We start from the raw sequence: 21,721 nt of genomic DNA on the forward strand, positions 1-21,721 counted from the left end.
GGAAGAGAGAGAGTGCGCTGCAATCCCAACGTCTGCACACTAATCTGTGGCAGCCCGCTGTGGTGGCACAGATCCTCTGTGTCTGATTCAACTGTAATGAATTGGACATGAACGTTTGCTGAATCAGCTGTCTTTTTTTTCCATTATTTTTGGGACGAGGTTCGGGAAAACAAAATGATCTCAGTGAGAATATTACTGTAATAAACAGTCAGACGGATGGATTACTGAATAGGTTTCTGGGAAAAGAGTCAATCAAATGGCTATAATCAGACACAAACCAACAACAGAGATGCCAAATAACCAGAAATAGATGCGAAATGATGCAATACAATCAAAAATGGTAAATGGACTCCACTTCTAGGGCCTATATAGCGCTTTTTACTGATTTTTCTCAGACTCAAAGCGCTTTACATTGTTTTGCCTCCTTCACCTATTGACATACACACTCATACACCGATAGCATCTATCATCACACAGGGTGTAAGCTAAGCTAACCAGCAGGAGCCATTTTGGGGTTCAGTGTCTCTTTGCCCAAGGACAATTCAACATGTGGTAGTAAGCTGGGGGATCGAACCACCAACCCTGTGATTTAATTAGCCACAGCCACCCTTAAAAATAGACACATGGTATGATCTCAAAAACGGAACCAAAGACGAAAACATGACCTCAAATACAATTGACCATTTAGAGACTCAAGACCATCACAAAATGGCACAAAGTGATTTAAAAGACGAACAAAGAAAAAGTAACTGCTACGGACAAAACAGTTTTGCTTCCAAACCTCTGTCAGTGTTTACTTTGCTGTAGGCCTATCTGAAAAGGGATTACATTTGTCAACAGGAACTACATTATCTTTGTGTGCAGACAGAGTGAGCATTATAATCATGAACAGATGGGATGGGCCGGTCGAACAAAGGGCAGACGGTCTCATATTGTGTACGGAGGAAAATTTGTGATACTGGGTGATATTAATAAAACAGATTTGATTTGATTGGTTCCTCGTAGCGCGTGTCATCATCGTAGAGCCATCTCCACTCAGCAGGAAAACTTGCAAGGGCAACTGACATTATGCTTAAGAAATGTGATATGAAGTTAGTTTTTTTATATATGTGTTGATGTGGCACACTTTCAAATTATGTTAACCAAACGTTTGCATGTATTTGCTTGGAAATCCCTATGTAGCATTGCTCACTTATGATAGGGCCGATCAAATGGATTAATGTTTGGATTCATTTAACTCATTATATACATGTTATATTTCTAAATCTAACTGATCTTTAAAACAAATCAAAACAAAATGTGTTCCAAACTTAAATTAGGAAATTCTTTTGAAGTCTTTTTACTTCCCTCAAAACAGCAGCCAACGTCGATTTATCCGTGACAGATTCTGTCTGATGGAAACTAATTTGAGATATAAATCAAACGGTGACAGATCTGGACCAAACACAAGAGTGAAGGGGAAATGTCTATAGCCGAGTTAGACTGACATTTATTGGAACCAGAGTATAGGCCTATGATACACAGGACTGTTAACATCTTTGTGTTTCTAGCACAACATAGTAATGCATTTCTGTATCATTTAATCATTGGGGATGTCTGTTGTTGAGAATTAAAAAATATGCTTAATAAAATATGATTGTTCTAAAGGGAAATTGTATATAACGGGTGTTATTTTGACCTTAGTTGTGATATTACAATAGAACACAGGGAAACTACACAAGCCGCCATTCACTATTTAATCATAAGTGAATGTCACCAAAAATGCATATCAATAAACTTCAGTGAAATATCTTTGTTTTAATTGTCAAATCTCAGCAATACAAAGTTTTACCCGGCTGAATATAACAATCTCTCTTTTTCTTTTTAAGTGCACAAACATTATGCTTTGATACTCAAATTCTTGTTCATAGTATAACAATTAAAATATCGACAATTAGATAAATTACAGACATGATTAAAAAAAAGTGCTATCTGATATAAATCAATAAGGCTCAATCCACTAGAACCAACATCACTTAATTTTAAAACTTTTGAGATTATTTTCCAGCATTAAATTAAAAATAAATAAATTCTTGGCATTTCTAGAATGTGACATTTCAGGACATATCCGGAGTAGAACACTGTTGATTCATACGCATGTTTCAGCCGATTGTGCAGAGTAGGCAGATTAGGCAGTTTCACATTGTCCATTAGGCCTCCACAGTAAGATACAGTGAAGGTACTGTATATGAGAATTAAGTTAATTTGAGGTAGCAAGCAATAGCATCCCAGTCTGTACCGCAGGCTGCAGTCAAGTGATGACTAGTTCTTTATAATGCTGCAGCGGATGTTCGTCGATGTATTTCTTGATATACCAACAGGAGATGTGGGCCTTGAGGTTCTCCTCTATCAGAAAGTCGATGGCCGCCTGTAAAAATTGTATGAAATATTTAAAATAATAAAATAAATACAAATAAAATATATGGCTTGACTCCACAGCTTTTCAAAGTTGATAGATAGATAGATAGATAGATAGATAGATAGATAGATAGATAGATAGATAGATAGATAGATAGATAGATAGATAGATAGATAGATAGATAGATAGATAGATAGATAGATAGATAGATAGATAGATAGATAGATAGATAGATAGATAGATAACATAATTGTGTTACCTGTGACAGCAGTGCAGCTACACCTTGACCCCTGAACGTCTCTGGTACAAACGTTGACATTAGATCCACCTCCTTCTCCGAGGTGAACTTATAAAGCAGCACGGCACTGTCATCGGCACCTGTGGACAGAAAAAAACAAGGAAAAACTTCATAATCAAAATTAATCTTGGTTGACACTGTTGTGCAGCCAACAATGGACCCCAAAATTAGCAAATTAAACCGGTAATATCAACAGATTACTTTTAATTTATTGAAAGCGTTTTCTAATGAAGAAGCAATTACCTCTTGTTTTATCTAACTGTAACAAGGTGAAAGGAAATTAGATTACCCCAAAAAGTATTTTCCCAGCCCTAGACAGACCTTTTAACAGACGATTTTGATTAGACCAAACTCCAACCAAAAATTCCTATATTAAGTTAGTTCACGCTGCTTCTACTGTGCTAATGTTGCCAACCAACTAGTGCAAAATGTACAAAATTGTGCTACTTTGGCAGATGATCTGAGTGCCGAACTAGAAGGGGGATAGCAGCAAATAGTATACCGTTTAAATCACTCATATCGTCTATGGAATGTTAGCTAAAAAGTTAAATAATATAAATGAATAGATATTTAAATTGAGTCTTGTCCACCATTTTCCAGACAAACTTTGTCTATATTCGAGCAGAATAAACAAAATGCTGTTTATTTTAATTACACTACATATTAGTTCTATTAAATACTCAAAGCAATCCATCAGGCAAATGTTTTCCAGTAGGCCGTGCTTGGACCGGTCTTTCCTATATAATCTCCCCGGGCTATGGAGCGTGTTTCCCGGATCGCTCTGCTTACCAGCCTCGCTGCCTGGAGCGACTGTGAAGCGGAGGTTCTCTCGGTCATGTTCCACCGTCAAACTGCGACTTAAGGCGGCAGGTGAAGGCTTCAGTCGGAGGGTTAACGCGGTGAGTCTTGTCAATGTTTTAAAAGCCATTTTTAAAACAAGAAAAGACACGTAACACTCATAGATAAGATAACACTGTACAACATGTAGTAGCAGTTATACAGATTGTCCACGAGAGGGCGCCACATAGACTTAACATAATAACTTTTCTTTAACCTTTTCCTGACCTCTCTGATACTGTGTATAGGACCATATATGTGCAGGTCCAAACAGGTTTAAATTAATGAAGGTGTGTTATGTTTTTTTTTTTTTTTTTTACTGTTAGAACAACAACAAACAATATTAAGATGAACAAACTATAATTACATGTAATTACAATAACACTATGCAGTTTCTGATTATTTCACTAGGAAATGTTCAACAAGATCGACATTATTTGGTATTGTTTATAGACAAAATAGCTAAATGCATTCCAATTAATTCCAAGATTAGCCTTTTGAATCTTATACTCAAGTCAAGTGGCCAAGTGAAAATGAAAAAATAAAAAATAAATTGTCTACAAACAAGCTCACAAAATGTTCTTATAATAAATTCATAATTAAAATATATTTACCTGTTAAGTTGTGCTTTTCTTTCTTTTTAAATCCAGTTTCCTATAAAAAGCTTAATTACATCTGTAAAAAAAAAATGTTTTCCTTGTGCCAAAAATAAACTGTTGTGAAAATGCTATTTCAGCTGAACATAATAAATTAAATGGATACAAAATAGATAAAGAACATGACGAGGGCTTACACATTAATATGTTTATTTGTGGTCCACTAAAGTCCACTAAAACAAGAACAGAATACAAATACAACAAGTTATTTATAATTGTCTATTTTTAAATGTAAATCCAGATCTTTTTAATGAAAATTAACCTTAAAAAATATACAGAAAGCTTTTCTTCATGATGAACAAACTATGGAAACTGAAAGTATATCTAAAATACATCCGAGGTGTCCATTGGATGCCATTACATTTACAGGTCAAAAACTCTGTGCACTTTTTTAAAACTCATAATTGTACTCATAATATGTCTATATGTTTAGAACCTAAACAGAAGAATTCTCGTCTTAAATGCAGCTTTAAAGTTATAGTGCGTTACTTTTTCATATCAATGAATGTCGGTAACTTTCAAGCCATCAACAAATTAGTTGACACAAAGTTGATTAAGCCTATCAGCTCCACAAAACTCTCTCTGTATATCTCAGTATGGCAGCGTCCAAAAAAATCCCAAGAAGCACCCAAGAAATGTTGTTGATTCTACTGCTAAGAGAAAAACCTGGCCGTACAGCAGAAGGTAAAAATTCCATGTGGGATCACCTTATGTAAATGCTCTGACAGTGTTGTTGTAATTACTCAGAATTCCTCATGGGGGCGACATAAGATACACACTATAGCGTTAAACTCAAACCCTCACACAGTCATAAATATCTCTACATCTGCTCGGAGACTGCGGCACTGTTGACTCCTGCTGACATGACAGCAAAGAAGACGTTTGGGAAGAATGAGCGAGCGTAGAGGGCCGCCTTGGGCAGCGATGGAGCGATCACCACCTCCTTCCGCTTGTTGTTCAAGGTCTTAACGATCTCAGCCGTCGCCTCGTCTGGGGAAACACCCAGAGGTTTACGGGTGTACAACACTGCAAAGAGGAGGGAGACAGAGAGGAAGAGAAGTGAGGATAGATTGATTGATGTATCATGTATTTATCATGAATATAGTAAAACAATATATATCAGACAAATAATATAGTTTATTCATAAAGTTATCTAAAAAAATATAATAACTGGGCTACTTTTAAACTTTAATTATGTTATTTCCTCAGTCGCAGAGTGATATGGACCTGAGCAAACTGATTGGACGTCACACATGTTGTATAGGCCCATTATATCACAGCTATGAACCAATCAGATTGCTTGATTTGAGCTACAGTATATGTGTCGTTGTCAAATTACCAGGCCATTATTATCACACATTAATGACATAATGACAGAAAAATGTTTGCTGGTATAGTCACCAATGAGAAGAAAACAAAGAGTCAGGTTTAGACTTTCTACGTACAGGACAGGAGTGATTTAGAAGAGGCTGCCTCTGCTGCAGAGCCGCTGATGAAGGTGTGACTGATGGTGCTGACTGAGATCCCGTACTCCTCCACTTCAGCCCTCAGGCAGTCAAAGAACGCCTGCACCGCATGTTTAGAGGCCGAATCTGGGAAAACAGAACATTAGACACATTTTAATAAGTTATTTTCATATACTTTGGCACCTCAAATAAAGAGTTGAAAATGTCCTGATTATTTGTGAACTCACATGCGGAGCGGAAAGGCACGGCTAGTTTCCCTTGGATGCTGCTGACAAGCAGCAGGTGACCAGTTCTCCTGGAGATCATGGAGGGCAGCACACCTGAGAAATACATGTTTTTAAAGAAATAGTTCTACATTTTTACTTTTTATCAATACAAACTGGAAAGAAACCAGTAAGTGCCCATGATGGTCATGTATATACTTTGTTCTAAAATAACATAACGTGAAAAAATATTGAGCACAATGTATTGTATGTAATGTATTGTGTAGTGTGTACTGTATGTCTGTATGTATATCTGTGTTATATGTTTTGTAAGTTGGAACCTGTACCAAGCTGTACTGACAACAAATTCCACCAGCCTGGCTGTGTGGTCATTAAAAGAATCAATCAATCAATCAATCAATCAATCAATCAATCAATCAATCAATCACAAGATAACATGGTAAATAAACAAGTCCCAACAAGAACACAGGCATATTGATGTTTTAAAGTTTATCTTTTGACTTGCTCACCTTGACTGCCAGTGTTTGAGCTACGCTAACCTGGAAGAGCGACCTTTGCCCATTTCTAAATAAAAAATGCAGGCACAGTTATAGGAACGGTTTCTGTTGCCTTTTCATTGAGACAAAAAGCTAGAAAAATATATTTGTTTTAACTATTCTTTTAATGATAGTCATTTTGCCATCACACTTCTTTAAACTATAATTATGACTCGAGTATGTTTCCATCTCCTACCTTTAGCCAGAGTGGCCGGTCCAAAGTAGTTGTTGTCCATGAGTAACTGGTCCATCTCCAGAGACAGACTCTGAGCCGGGGCTTTCACCTTCATGCTTCCGTTTACAATCATGATGTCCAGGCAACCGTAACATTCCAGAATCTCCTCAATGACATCGGGAAGACTTTCCATGTCTCCGAAATCCAACAAGACAATCTTCGGGGGGAAAGTCTGCGCAGGAGAAACGGTGACAAGAAGGTAGAGTCCAATTTGTATACATGATTTATATGTGGGATTTTCAACATTGAAAACAGTATGATAAAGAAGCCCTGAGATGTGTCATTTAATAAAATCAGAAACAGAAGACATTCATTGGGAATTACGATAAAGCGAGAGGGTATATAAAAACGAAACAAAAAGGAAAAAAATATATAAATTACATTGTTTGAATTTGTGAATCAGAATTTAGTTTATTCTTCTTTCCTCTTACATTACTGATCTCACGACCCCTGATTGACATAACGTCCCTTAAGGGGCCTGACCCCATAGGTTGGAAATCCCAGGACTAAAGTAGCCGACTGTATACTATGTAGTACTGTAGTTGAAACCAACTCCACTTGAAGGATCTCCAATTAAAAATCCATTAGTCGTTATTTACTATCTTTCTTGTTTCATTACTCGTGAACTTACCACAGTTGGGTCTGATGCGTTTGCCAAATCATCTGCTAGCTCTTCAAGTTTCTCCCAGCTCTTTCCACAGAGGATCAGCCTGGCCCCTCCTTTGTGAAACACGCCTGCACATTCTACATACATAAAAAAATGTATATATTGTTAAAAAAAACTGTTGAAAAAATTAAATAACATTTAAATCATGTATTTTTTTCTTTTCATTTTTAAGGACAAATAAATGGTTTTGTTACCTTTCCCGAGCCCAGATAAAGCATCAGTGATAACCACCACCTTATTGCGTACGGTTGTCTTGGACAAAAGGCCCATAACCACTCCGTACAGGTAGAAGAATCCGGCCGTCAGCACCACTACACATGGCACCAGCAGAACAGTGGTGGTCCACACAGAGTCCATCTCCTGGAATTTATCCTAAAAAATTTATTTTAATATTATTAAATATGCAGACTTTACAAAAAAAAGGGAATATATCTTTGCACAAAGTTTTAAAGGAATAATTAAATATTCTGGCAAATACATAATTCGCTTATTTTTGGCAGAAAATTAGATGAAAAGATTCATACCACTGTAACAATTGTATCATTCTTCTTATCTAAGTCTCGGGGAAAAAACTAAATAAAGGCGGAGTCAACGATTCTAGAGAACGCTTGTTGTCAAAATTATTTTTTGTCAAAATCAGTGAATATCTCCTCACACCCCACAACCTGTCAGTACTGTGTGTGTGTTGGGGGGGAATCTAGTGTTAATACACAGTCTAGGCTCTGTAAACGGGTATGTAAACAAATAGGGCCCACTGTAGCGATAGAAATATGTTTCACTGATTTTGACAACAAGCATTCTCCAAAATCGCTAACTCCACCTCTAACATAGTTTCCAAAATACTAAACTATTCCTTTGATATGAATAAATGAATAATGTAATAAAACCCAACATCAACACTGGTTAAAATAAACCCCCAGTGTTGATGTATCATGGAGGTCATGGATAGCACACGATTGCCTTGTTTTAAAGCATGTTTAAGAGATTTAAACATACTTTGTAGATGGGACATTATTTTGTCTGTTGATGCAGATGAGATGGGATGGGATGTCAAAGACCATCTAAAATCTAGTGAGAGAACGGAGCGTTTCATACCCAGAAGCTCTGCGGCTCCGTTACATTGGACTCCATCTCATCCTCTATAACCATTTTTAATTTAACTATAAATACAGCTCTGAAATAAAATAAAAACATTAGAAGAAGAGAAGACAATTTTCAACCATGTTCTTACATTACAAATCAAAATATGTAAAATAATATAGGAGATTTTTGACTGTTGGATAAATCTTCTACAATTTGAATATGGATGCATATACAGTAAATATTTCTCATAGACTGTATGTAGACCGAAGAGGTCAGGGGGTGGCCCTGGCCAGATAGAGAGCCTGTTTGAAGTTAACATTTAGAAAACAAACAATCAAACAACCACATACAATTATAACAAAACAATATCATGGACAAAATACAACAAATATTACTTGGACAATGGAAGGACATTTTTCAAGAAGGCACCTATTTCACCTATAACTTTTGGCCTATCTGAACTCAAGTGCATAACTAATATAAACATAGATGGGCAGTTCACATAAAAAACGACTTAACAAAGACACACAAACAGCGATGCAGAATACTACATGAAGACACAAAACAACAAATACAAACGACTAAAGTAGAAGCAATACAGCTAACATAGAAGCAGAAAACGACTGAAACAAATCACACAACTTGTGAAAAGAGATGCCAAAACTATCACAAAGTGACGCAAAACAACTACTTAGTTTGTGGTCCTTTCTCCATGTTAAATGGGTCGGGGGCTTCTTGTACATGTCTCTACCAAGGGACTCTTTCTCTCATAATCTATCCATGTTGGTCTCATAGTGTTTGAGTTACAAATCTTTAATCCTCAGCCTGGCAAGACAATCCTTCCTTTACATAAATCATATACTTTTAATAAAACCATTTTGTTTGTCATCAGATCATAAATGCCAGCTCCAACAGTTGTGTGTCACTGTGAGTGTGTAGATACAGTAACCTTTGGGTCTAGAATGACGATGGCAAGCAAGCAACTGGCTGTCTGTCCATGAAGAGGGACTCTAAATATAAACCGCACTAGAAATAGATACTGTATCTCTAACACATTATAGTAGTTCAGTTATTCCACAATGAACACTATCCAAAAACTCAATAGCAGAAAAGACCAGCGGACTTTTTACCTTGTGCAGCATGTTGTTTCGAACAAAAACAATTCATTGACAAGGTTATTTTAAGGCACTTATTTTGTTAACAAGTGACTGACATATTGTAGAAAGCTTGCAATTTCTAGATACAGTATGAAAATGAATTATAAGCCATTACTTACTTCTTTCTCTGGGGCCCTCTGAAAGTTTAGTTCTGGGCTGATTAGGTCCCTGTCCGAAGTAGCAGCTACCGGCCAGCCGTCCTGCTACAGCAATACTTTAGGATTCAAGCTCTTTTAATAGCAACACAGCTGAGTCGGTTATTTTCCACGCATGTTGTCGACATGTTATGTTTAGAATGACAGAGGGGAGAGGGGACAGAGGGGGGATTGTGGGTAACAGAGGCTGTGGGTTGGCCTCTATAGACTGCAGACAATAATATATACGATAATAACATTCATTAATAACTATTCCTTATTTATTATGAGCATTTTATTACGTGTGTGTGTGTGTATATAGGGCCTACTTTTAAAACAGCTCTTAATTTGTCTTCTGTTTATCAAACATTTGTTGTGAGCAGGCTGTGGAAAAAGTACATTGATACTATGGTAAAATGTATTTTGTATGCAAGTAAAAGTACTGGAATACCATTATAAAAATGTACTTATAATATGAAAAGTAAGAGTACTCATTGTGTAGAGTGCACAGTATTACATGTGTTATATGGCAGGATTATAGTAAGTGTTCATTTCACATGTAAGGCTCTATTTGGTTTATCATAGCTGATTTCAACTTAACTTACTCAGAGCTGGTCCAATATACAGCAAAGCTACTTTTGATAACACAAAAAACATGTTAATTTTAATCTGCAAAGTACCTCGTTACTTTCGCTGTCACGTATATGTAGTACAATAAAAAGTGATAAATAATAAAAAGTACCTCAAAATTATAGACCTACTCAGTTTAATATCAATGTCATGTACTTTGGGCTGTTTGGAATGTCAAACTTCAGACAAAAAGGCTACAATCACGAAATACCTGAAATTAATCATATCATATGTTATGTCTCTAGACCATTTGGCTCAATGACAACATATGTTGTGTATCATGTCCCATTCATTATAAACTGTATGAATACTATTAAAAAAACGTGTATATCAAGTAATTAACAACATGACAACGTGACCGGATATTGACATCAACACAATAAAAGCATACAATTAAGTAACAGTTTTTTTTACAAAAAATAGAGTAATAGTATTATACACCGGCTCTTACTATAAGCATGACAGATAAATATATAGTCATATATGTCATATATTAATAATGTACCTCCTTTATATTCCCTCAGTTGTGTCCATTTTATTTGTAGTTCATTTGGGTTCGTTTTATTTTGAAGGCTGTAACCGGATTCTGTGTGTACATTGTTTCTGCTTGACACCGTGGGTTTTTGCTGCACTGACAGTCTGCTTTGGTTTATCCTGTCTCCCCAGTGACAGCCAAACCTACTTATCTTCACACAGAAATATACCAACAACAAAAAATGTCGGATTTCGAGGAATTTGAGAAACAGTTGAGCGAGAATCGACAAGGTAATTTGTGTGTCTGTGTTTGTTTGTTTGTGTGTGAGTCCCCATTTGGTCTTTTAGCTAGCAGAGCCTAGTGCGTAATGTTTGCTTCCTACGTTATTTTTATGAATGAATAATGTGACAACAACTTTGGCACGTAGTTTCCGACAGTATGAGTCACCTTAATGTTGGAATAATTAGCATGTAGCTTTGTGATACCGGTAATCTCGTTTAATAAGCCTCCACACACCCACTGCTAAATATTACAGAGAACTGAACGCAGTCTGGCTCACGCTCTGAAAACACAAGGAATTTACCTGCGTGTGACAGCGACATGCAAAACTCCATTCCAATTATACACAATTAAAAATGTTGTACTGTCTTTCAAAGGCATATGCATGTGGCAATGAATTAATGTGACTGTTTTTGAAATCCTTATTATGCACTTTTATATTCTGCAATCTTTATTATTTGAGTTATAATAAATGATACCAAATGTCACACCACTCATTTCAGAAATACTATATTGATCCCATAGGAATACAAATGGGAAGTGGGGTTAAAGTATACTGCAATATATAGGGGGGAGCCTTTAGCTCAGTTGATAAGGCGTCCCCTCCATGGGCCTCGGCCAGCAGCGGTCCCGGGTTCGATTCCAGCCCGCGGTCATTCTCTGCATGTCACTCCCCTCTCTGCCCCATTTCAACTCTGTCTCTACACTATCAATAAAACATAAAAATGCCAAAATCATAATAATAAAAAAAGAAAGCTGTAGTAAAACGAAAAAAGAATTATACATTTGCACATTCAAATATGTACGCAATAGGCTATATGTGTATATGTAAAAAATAACCAATAATAATAACAATTATTATTATTATTATTATTATTATTATTATTATATTTGCATCATTACCATACTATTTTAATAATATGGTAACAGCAATATAACACTGTTACAATGATAAAGTAGTTGTTTGCTCAGGAAAATAATTCCACAGAAAATATTGATTATGAATCAATAATGGCTTATGCCTTGAAGTAAAATGCAAGACAAAGAAGGTAACCACACACAACAACACAATAAACAAACAAACAAAATACAAAAAACAGCCTTCCAACCCAAACAAAACACATGATAACTTGACATTTAATCTTGGTGGAGCTACCAGGCGGATAGAGTAATGTGGAGTATTTTCTATCGATTTATTAAAAGGTCTTAAGTCTTGTTCTCTCTGTAGCAGAAATGAAAAGGCCACATTAAACTGTCAGATGTGTCAGAGAAATCTGGTTCAACAGTATCAGACTGAAAGCACAGCACGCAGGAGGCTGGGAATGGTTTAGAGCATAGAATTAATAATATAGAAAAAAGATGTTTGATACATTTTCGGTCCCCATTGTTTTGGGGAAAAGAGACAATAAGAAAAATGTTTCTAAAAAACACTGTTGTTAAAGTAGCTGTTAAATATACTGTAGGGAAGAGGCTTAAGTGGCAGCAATTGAAAATACAACAAAAAAAGAGTATGGTTCGAATTGTATTTAATTACAGTACTTGGGATAATGTATTTGCTTAGAACGAGTGCCATTCATGTTGTGCCCCCCCCCCCCCATACCAAAGAGCACTGTCTTAGTTCAACAAAGACTAGTTCCAAGACATTCTCTAGTTCTTTGATTTGATTTGTCATTATTACTTGAAAATAGAAAGAAGACACACACAAATAGAAACACTAAGGATTCTTATGCATTCTTTTGTTTGTAAGGACCCTCTTGAAAACGAGATGGTTTCATCTCAAGGGGTTATCCTAATAAAATTAAAATTAAATGAAAAAATAGAGAGAGAGAGAGTGTGTGTGTGTGTGTGTGTGTGTGTGTGTGTGTGTGTGTGTGTGTGTGTGTGTGTGTGTGTGTGTGTGTGTGTGTGTTTGTGTGCATAAGAATCCTTAGTCGTTCTCCCTAAACACATTGATTACAGTATGTACATATAATTGGGCTAATCACCAACTTAGGCACAATCAACATTACTTCAGAAAATGTGTTAGTTTTTTTTGGCCTTTGTCTTCCCAGAGCGAGAGAGGGAGAAACACAAGAAGAAGAGTGGTAGTGTGTCTCCGCCGGCCCGGGTCGTCAAACATCGCAGCTGGAGCAAAGAGCGAGGCAGCCGCAGCCGAGAGAAGAGAAGCCGCTCCAGAGAACGCAAGAGCAGGGACCGCCGGAGCTCCTCACGAGACCACAAGAAGCACAGGTACGTGGGGGGGGGGGGGGGGGGGGGGGGGGGGGGGAGCTGAGGCACTGGGTAGCTTACAGAGGAAGGCTTTTAATGTGGAAATATGCCAGCCAGACTCACTGAGGAGCGATTCTGGAGAATTTTTACTTTCAAAATCACCTTTGTCAAAATTAGTTAATATCTCCTCACATTCCGTTACATGTCCATACTGTGTGTGTGCGCGCTGAAAAAAAAAATCTGGTGTTTATACATAGCCTAGGCTCTGTAAACGGGCCTGTTGCTAGCTATGGTTGGCCCCCCTTTTGTTTACATTACAGTTTACAGAGCCTAGGCTGTGTATTAACACTGGATTTGTTTCAGAGCACCCACAGTACGGACAGGTAACAGATACTGAGGTGATATTAAATGATTTTAACAAACAGTGATTTTGACAACAAGCATTTGCCACAATCACTGAGTGTGAAAATACACCAGTATCAGCTGAGACTCCATGTCTTGTAGCTCACATATTGACTTTTCTAAGTAGATCAAGTATTGCTACCAACATTATTTTTTTTTTCCACTTACAATCGCTAGAAAAACATCTGGTCTTCATACATAGGTAGCCTAGGCTCTGTAAACGGGTCTGCTGCTAGCTAGTCACATTCCTTTGAAACATTAAACCTGCTTCAGCTGCAATCTTGGCCACTTGAGGCAGCATAAACAAGCTGTATCCTTCATGCCCTTCATGGCAACTAGTCCAATATCCTCTCTCTTTTGGCTCTGCTTTCTTAGATAATTCTTGCTATTTGTGTCTGTTATTCCTCTCCTGCTCAAGCTTTTATTTTGTCATGTTCTCTCTGTACAGCCACTCTCCGAGGCGAACTAAGAAGAAAAAGCCCTGCAAATACTGGGATGTGCCTCCTACTGGCTTTGAACACGTCACACCGCTGCAATATAAAGCTATGCAAGGTATAGTAAGAGCCACACATACACCTGGTAGTTTTTTACAGAGCAGATGTTGCAGAATAATAATTGTAATAGTGTAAATATTAATGAACTTGCTCCTGCTTTAATAATAATAATAGCTTTGTTTTATATAGCGCCTTTCAAGAATCCCAAGGACGCTTTACAAAAGTACCGGGGAATGAAAAGAACATAGTAACACGAGCAAGGGCTAAAAAATAAATAAACACTTATGACACAATAAAAAATCTCTACCTCTATCTATCCCTAGCTGCTGGTCAGATCCCAACCCTGGCTCTATTGGCATCGGCCACCACCACCGGACTGACAGCAGCCCAGACACAGGTGCCCATGGTGGGCAGTCAGATGACCAGACAAGCCAGGCGCCTCTACGTGGGAAATATTCCCTTTGGAGTCACAGAGGTAAGGTCTTTATGCTGTTTCTTTCATTCCCTGTTAAAGCTATAGTGTGTAACTTCTGTCGCCCCATGAGGAAGTATGAGTAATTACGTCAACACTGTCGGTGCATCTACATGAGATAAGACTTCGTGATGGCGCATGGATTTTATCTGTTCTGCTGTATGTCCAGGTTTTTTCTTAGCAGTAGAATCAACATCTGATTTTTTTTAGCTCCTGTAGGGGCGACACCAGTTCGTAAACGCTGCCATACTGAGAGAGTTTTGTGGAGCTGATAGGCTCAACTTTGTGTCAACTCGTTTGGAGATGGCTTGAATTTATCTGACATTAATTCATATGAGAAATGTACGCACTATAGCTTTAACACTCATGCTGCTATGCTGCTGTCTGTCTTTCTCCTAAGGAATCGATGGCGGAGTTCTTCAACGCTCAGATGCGTCTGGCTGGCCTCTCACAGGCGCCTAGCAACCCCGTCCTCGCCGTGCAGATCAACCAGGATAAAAACTTTGCTTTTCTAGAGGTTTGTGCTGGAATGAATTTAAAGGAACAGTTACACTTTTTGGAATGGATGGATAGATGGATGGATGGATGGATGGATGGATGGATGGATGGATGGATGGATGGATGGATGGATGGATGGATGGATGGATGGATGGATGGATGGATGGATGGATGGATGGATGGATGGATGGATAGATAGATAGATAGATAGATAGATAGATAGATAGATAGATAGATAGTTAGATAGATAGATAGATAGATAGATAGATAGATAGATAGATAGATAGATAGATAGATAGATAGATAGATAGATAGATAGATAGATAGATAGATAGATAGATAGATAGATAGATGGATGGATGGATGGATGGATGGATGGATGGAAGGACGGACGGAATGTTTTAAGAAGTTAATTTTCCCCTTTCCAGTTTCGTTCAGTAGATGAGACGACCCAGGCCATGGCGTTTGATGGAATCATCTTCCAGGGTCAGTCTCTGAAGATCAGGAGACCTCACGACTACCGGCCGCTACCCGGGCTCTCAGAGCAGCCCGTCTTCCACGTCCCAGGTGTGTTAACCATCGGGCCGAGTAATGACACTGTGGTATTGTACTGTTCAGTCCAGAGAACTTTATTCATCCAAGTAATTTTTTTATTTTAATTCGTTATTTTTTTTACCTTTATTTATACAGGTAAATTCCATTGAGACCAAGCAGAGACTCTCTTTTAAGGGAGACCTGTTCCCATTTACACGTTACTATTCACACACACATTCATACACCGATAGCAGGCTGACTATCTACCTTTACACGAGGCAAGGTGGGTGAAGTGTCTTGCCCAAGGACACAACAACCATGACACAAGTGGCAGGGCGGGGATCGAACCGCCAACCATTCGATCATTGGCCAACCCGCTCTACCACCTGAGCCACAGTTGCCCCTTTTAGACAACTTTATTCATCCCAAAGTTATCTTTTGTTTTTTTACCTGGTTAAATAAAGGATATCGATTGAAGGAGTACATCACGTTTAGCAGTCCAGTCAGGCCATACTTACAGTACATTTACAAACAACAGACAGATCTATGCCAGAGACAATAAAAACAAGACAATCAGTACATTGACGAATGCTAACTGGCACTACACAGTTGAAATAGATAATAAAAATATGTCTATCAAGTCTAACCAATGTAGAACATGTTTTTTCTATACTTGTTGCTTCTGGTCCTTGTGTAGGAGTCGTCTCTACAGTCGTCCCCGATTCTCCCCACAAACTCTTCATCGGAGGCCTGCCCAACTACCTTAACGACGACCAGGTACTTACCTGAAATCAGACTGGACAGGTGCAGCCATGTCTCCTCATTTTCTATCACACGCTGAGGTTTATAGTCACACTTTAAACATATCGTTTACATGGCTTTATGAGATGAAAAAAATACTTTTGCTGTAGGAAGGAAAAGCAAAATAAACCCAACAGAACAACCTCGCAGAAAAATACACCGTAGGGAAAAATGCATTGGCTCATAATTTATCACTGTATTCATACCTCCTGCAGATAAAAATAAGTTCCTATTTAAATGATAGTAAACAAACATTAATCATACCGTGTCACTAATGATATATGAGTATTACTAGGGGGCTTTTTGTTGGTTTTCTAAGTAAACTGCTGCTTATACCTTTCTTGTGTAACGCATACTGGTTAAAGAAAGGTAAGCAATCCAGTACATTTACATAAAAAGTTGAAGAAGCGGCATTTATATATTATGTGTTCATTGGAGTCAGTATTGTCTAAGAAAAAGTTCACCTTTTAAGATTTCTGTATTTTCTGTTGTAAGCTTACGAAGCATGATGATTTGTAGCTTTGTTTATCATATCAGGATTAGGATTTAGGAATGACTGGAAAGATGCAGCGCCATTGACGCAAATCAAAATAAATCTACTTTAATTAGTTACAAAGCTTTTTCAAGTCACTCTATGTGAAAATATTTTGTTTTTGTTGTATGATTTATTCAAGATGAATTAATACAGAAATTAATAATCGCTTGCAGCAATAATTAAGCCGATATTTGCTTATTGCAGATATATCTGTCGGTGTACATGTCGGCATATAAGTAACAAGACAATGAAGAACAGAAGAACTTTGACAAAGTTTATCCAACAAAACATTGAACTTTTTTTAAATAAATCATTACTTGAAAGTACAAGTGGATTTTTTTGAGAATATCGAAAATCAAAGCACAACAGAGCACATGTAGCCTGATGTATATTATTCACTGAATCTATTTCTATTATATTATTATTTTCTTATTCCTTCCGCTGCGTTGATACTCACCGCTCTTTCATTTTTGTTCCCCCACTTTGTCCCCAGCTAGGGGCCTGTAAGATCGTTAAGTCTGCGCTCATAGTTTGTTCAGTAGTTCTCATCTACTGCTGCCATGCCAACATGTAACACAACAAGGCAAGTAAAGACATTCTGGTCCTCACACGGATACTCTCCCAGCCAGCAGGCTCCTTTCCCTGGCTGCTCTCTCTCTCACATCAGGCTTTTGGAGCGCGTTTATGACCCCGGGTTTTTTGGGTTAAGGCTTATAATACATCCATGGTTTAAGGGCTTATCTTTAGGATGTTAATGTGTATTATTATTTTTATTAGTATTAACCTTTATTTAGACAGGGAAATCCATTGAGAACGAGGTCTCATTTTCAATGGCGCCCTGGTTACATACAATAAATTGAAATTATAAAACAATACACAATGTTAAAATGTATGTTTTTGAGAGGAATATGTATTCAGATTTTAATGTGAAGCTAAGAAAACTATACTTTTGTAAAAAAAAATGTGCCTGTCGTTGGCAAAATACAATCAAATTCTTTGTTAGATAAGTATTAAATAATTTTCATGTATTTTTATCAATCAACTTGTTGTAAAAACAAGTCCGACTTCGAACATTATTGCTATAACACTATTTCATTATCCTTTTTATAAATAATATACAATATGTGTGAAGGAAGTTTTTGTGTGGTTCCCCAGAGGTAGCTAGCTCATGTCCACATCAGCAGCATTTACTCTTCACCTCTTCACTAGACTTGAAACGACGTAAACGTTTCTATGCACTGCTGTCTCTCTCCTCTTTTTTATTTTATTTCAAATCTTCTTAAAATGCAAAATCTTTAAGTGTGCAAATGTACAAACGACCAAGGCACATTCTGTTCAACTGATTGTTTTATGTTATTAAAAGTGGAGTCAGCAATCCTGGAGAACGCTTGTTTTCAAAATCACCTTTTGTCAAAATCAGTGAATATCTCCTCATGATCCGATACTTGTTAGTACTTTGTGTGCGCTGGATAAGAAAAATCCAGTGGTAATACACAGCCTAATCTCTGTAAACTGGTATGTTGCTAGTTACAATTGCCCCCCTTTGTTTACATATCAGTTAACAGAGCCTAGGCTGTGTATTTACACAGGATTTATTTTAAGCGCACACACACACACACACACACATACACACACACACACACACACACACACACACAGTACAAACAGGTATCGAAGCTTGAGGAGATATTCAATGATTTTGCCAAAAAGCGTTCTCTAAAATCACTGACTTCACCTCTAACTAGCCTGTGACGTGATTCATTTCTGTTGTCATAATACATTAATAACTCTCTTTGTAGGTAACTGCATATCTCAGTAAATTATCGGTCTCATATTTTGTCACTGACTGTCTCTTGCAGGTGAAGGAGCTCTTGACATCGTTCGGGCCTCTCAAAGCGTTCAATCTAGTGAAGGACAGTGCCACGTCACTGTCCAAAGGTTACGCCTTCTGTGAATACGTAGACATCAGTGCTACTGATCAGGTGATGATTGGAGTGCATAGATTTTCGTTATGTATAGATAATTTGATGTGGTGTTCTCACTTTGATTGTGTGCGTGTATGTGTGTGTGTGTGTGTTTGCGTGTGCGTGTGCGCGCGCGTGTGTGTGTGTGTGTGTGTGTGTGTGTGTTTGCAGGCGGTCGCTGGCCTCAATGGGATGCAACTGGGCGACAAAAAGCTGATAGTCCAAAGGGCAAGTGTGGGAGCAAAGAACGCCAATCCTGTGAGTAGGAGGATTCAATATGCCCTTTAGCTTTAGCATCCTACAATATTCACTTTTATGTCTTGCTGTAAATAACTGCAGGAACCCAGTTTTTTTTTTGCATGTGTTCGAGAAAAGTACTGAAACAGGGCCGCTTTCTTCAATGGAAAGAGTATTACATACAGCAGTACACCTTGCCGTTATACTGGTATTTTGTTAAAATGTAGGTCCACAAAGCAGATCTATAAAAATCTGCAAATGAGAGATAAAAATTAGCCAGTATGATTGTTACTGTATCTTTAAATGGTTTTTGCATCAGTTGAATTGAAGGAATCCCAGCTTTCTAAATATACGTATGTAACATAAGATTTAATTACAAATCGTCTTTCATGCACTTGCCACCCAGTAGACCCCCTCTACCCTTATATCCCATCATAGAATTAGCTGTCCTTAAACACACTTCTTCTCAGAGATCTGCATTGCTGCAGCTTTGCATAATTTTAAAACTACTCTTAAAACTTACCTGTTCACTAAGGCAATTTGTCTCTAGTTACATCCGAGGCGATCATTGCTGTTATTACGTTCCATATTTGTAGTATATATTTTCTTTGCATCAATATATTTTTGTGTAAAGCGCCCTTGGGTGTCTTTAATTATTCCACAGTATTTTCCACTGTGTGCTGCTACATTGTAAAGTCTCTGTTCTGGATTCTCTCAAAATGGCAGATGGTGGGAGTGAAAGGTCAATGGAAAGATTTACTTCCAACATGTTTATCCACTGAAGGAACAGCAAAGAGACAGAGAGAGACAGAGACAGGCAGAGGGAGAGAGGGGGCAGGAGGCAGCAAGATTTATGGGAAATACATTTGTTATGAGACTGAGGCTGAGGTTCCCGAAAACTAGGGTCATGTTCACACCCAATAGTTTGCTTCCTTGGTGCGTAGACAATGTGACAAGGATACACTGTTTCATTGTTCAGGTGTTTCGGTTCACGTACACAAAGGCAAAACTCAAACTCAAACGGACTATAAATAGTAGACACAAGTCACGTACATGAAAATGGTCAATTACTGGTCAGACTGAGTAAAAAGGCAAATCTATCACAATTAATACGATAGCCTACATCATAGACAAGAGGCGGGTTATTTTCTTGCTAGTCTATATGTTTAGCGCATATTGTAACAGCCAGAGTCTATTAAATGTAGCCTAATGCCACAGAGTGTATACTTATGGACATAGTGCAGTGGAGACCTGAGCTAAGGGTCTAAAGGCAGGGTGTCATACTGTATGGAATGTGAAGCCCACTGAGGCAAATGTCTATTTGTGATATTGGGCTATACAAATAAAACTGATTTGATTTGACATCGACTGTTATGTATTTACTTAAAATAACAATGAAGTCGCAACCATACTAAACAAGGCTAAGCTAATTCTAAGCTGAATGTATGCTGCTGTATATGTGGCTCTTCTTCCATGCCACCCCCAGACCTCCATCGTAGAGACCCCAGTGACGCTGCAGGTGCCTGGGCTACAGAGGCTCCAGAGCACCGCCCTGCCCACGGAGGTTCTGTGTCTGCTCAACATGGTGATGCCCGAAGAGCTGCTGGACGACGAGGACTACGAGGAGATCCTGGAGGACATCAAAGAGGAATGCTGCAAGTACGGCAGCGTGCGCTCCATCGAGATCCCCAGACCTGTGGACGGGGTGGAGGTACCAGGCTGTGGAAAGGTGGGTTACTTTGGCCTTCATCAACTCCATAAATTATTACACAATTCTCAAGTGTATTAGTTTGTTTTTTCGCTCGGGAGAGACAGTTTCCCCCTTCAGCAGAAGTCAATGTGACCCACAAATTCATTGGGCTGTTATTGTTGTCTTTTTTTACCATTTAAGTTGGTAAATTATTGTAGCTGTTGTGAAAAGTACAGCTACATTTTGTTGCGCTTTTGTAAGGCTAAAATTGATGCTCAATTAATCCCATATGTCATGTGAACGCAATGCTATAAAGTTAGGTTTGGTTAGGTTTTGGTACATGTTCACCTTCATATTTAATCCTTTTTACAACTGGTATCTTACATGATACCTTTTGAAGCCGTAGCTCCTATTAGGTCTGTCTTAACCACTAAAAATCAGGCAGCTGCTTAAATGAACAGGCATGGGAAAGTTAATAACACAAACATTTGTCAAACTCCTCCTGTAAAACCAAAACATGGTGCTTCAAAAAACACTTCCAATCAAGCAGAAATCTTACCTTTTTGTCTCTTGTCAATGTATTTTCTGTTCCTCTGTCAATCATATATCCTCTTCTCATCTTTATACAGTTCGGGACCTGACTGAATTTGCTTTCTTTGTTCCAGATCTTTGTGGAGTACGTTTCGGCTGCAGACTGTCAGAAAGCCATGCAAGCTCTCACCGGCCGCAAGTTTGCCAACAGAGTGGTGGTCACCAAATACTACGACCCGGACATGTATCACAGACATGAGTTTTGAAAGCACAAGACAAG

General features: G+C 38.0%; 3 protein-coding genes across 3 annotated transcripts; 1 reads left to right on the top strand and 2 right to left on the bottom strand.

The window, feature by feature from the left end:
* Positions 1-2,279: 2,279 nt before the first annotated feature.
* Positions 2,280-3,624, bottom strand: LOC307262985 (protein NATD1-like; the record flags this gene model as incomplete). Its single annotated transcript, XM_080044004.1, has 3 exons — positions 2,280-2,407; positions 2,658-2,776; positions 3,486-3,624. The coding sequence occupies 3 exons, from the start codon at positions 3,622-3,624 to the stop codon at positions 2,291-2,293; spliced, it is 375 nt and encodes a 124-aa protein (XP_079900130.1). The 3' UTR covers positions 2,280-2,290.
* Positions 3,625-4,607: 983 nt separating this feature from the next.
* On the bottom strand, positions 4,608-8,466 carry LOC307263369 (dehydrogenase/reductase SDR family member 7C-B-like; the record flags this gene model as incomplete). Its single annotated transcript, XM_080044517.1, has 7 exons — positions 4,608-5,215; positions 5,635-5,781; positions 5,883-5,975; positions 6,612-6,822; positions 7,282-7,394; positions 7,512-7,689; positions 8,413-8,466. The coding sequence occupies 7 exons, from the start codon at positions 8,464-8,466 to the stop codon at positions 5,010-5,012; spliced, it is 1,002 nt and encodes a 333-aa protein (XP_079900643.1). The 3' UTR covers positions 4,608-5,009.
* A 2,571-nt stretch (positions 8,467-11,037) lies between these two features.
* On the top strand, positions 11,038-21,707 carry LOC307263397 (splicing factor U2AF 65 kDa subunit-like; the record flags this gene model as incomplete). Its single annotated transcript, XM_080044549.1, has 11 exons — positions 11,038-11,086; positions 13,127-13,304; positions 14,134-14,237; positions 14,503-14,654; positions 15,052-15,168; positions 15,578-15,716; positions 16,381-16,460; positions 18,879-19,001; positions 19,155-19,241; positions 20,707-20,949; positions 21,576-21,707. The coding sequence occupies 11 exons, from the start codon at positions 11,038-11,040 to the stop codon at positions 21,705-21,707; spliced, it is 1,404 nt and encodes a 467-aa protein (XP_079900675.1).
* Between the last annotated feature and the right edge of the window lie 14 nt (positions 21,708-21,721).

Source organism: Ammodytes marinus (assembly GCF_949987685.1).
Source record: "Ammodytes marinus genome assembly, chromosome: 16".
Lineage (NCBI taxonomy): Eukaryota > Metazoa > Chordata > Actinopteri > Uranoscopiformes > Ammodytidae > Ammodytes > Ammodytes marinus.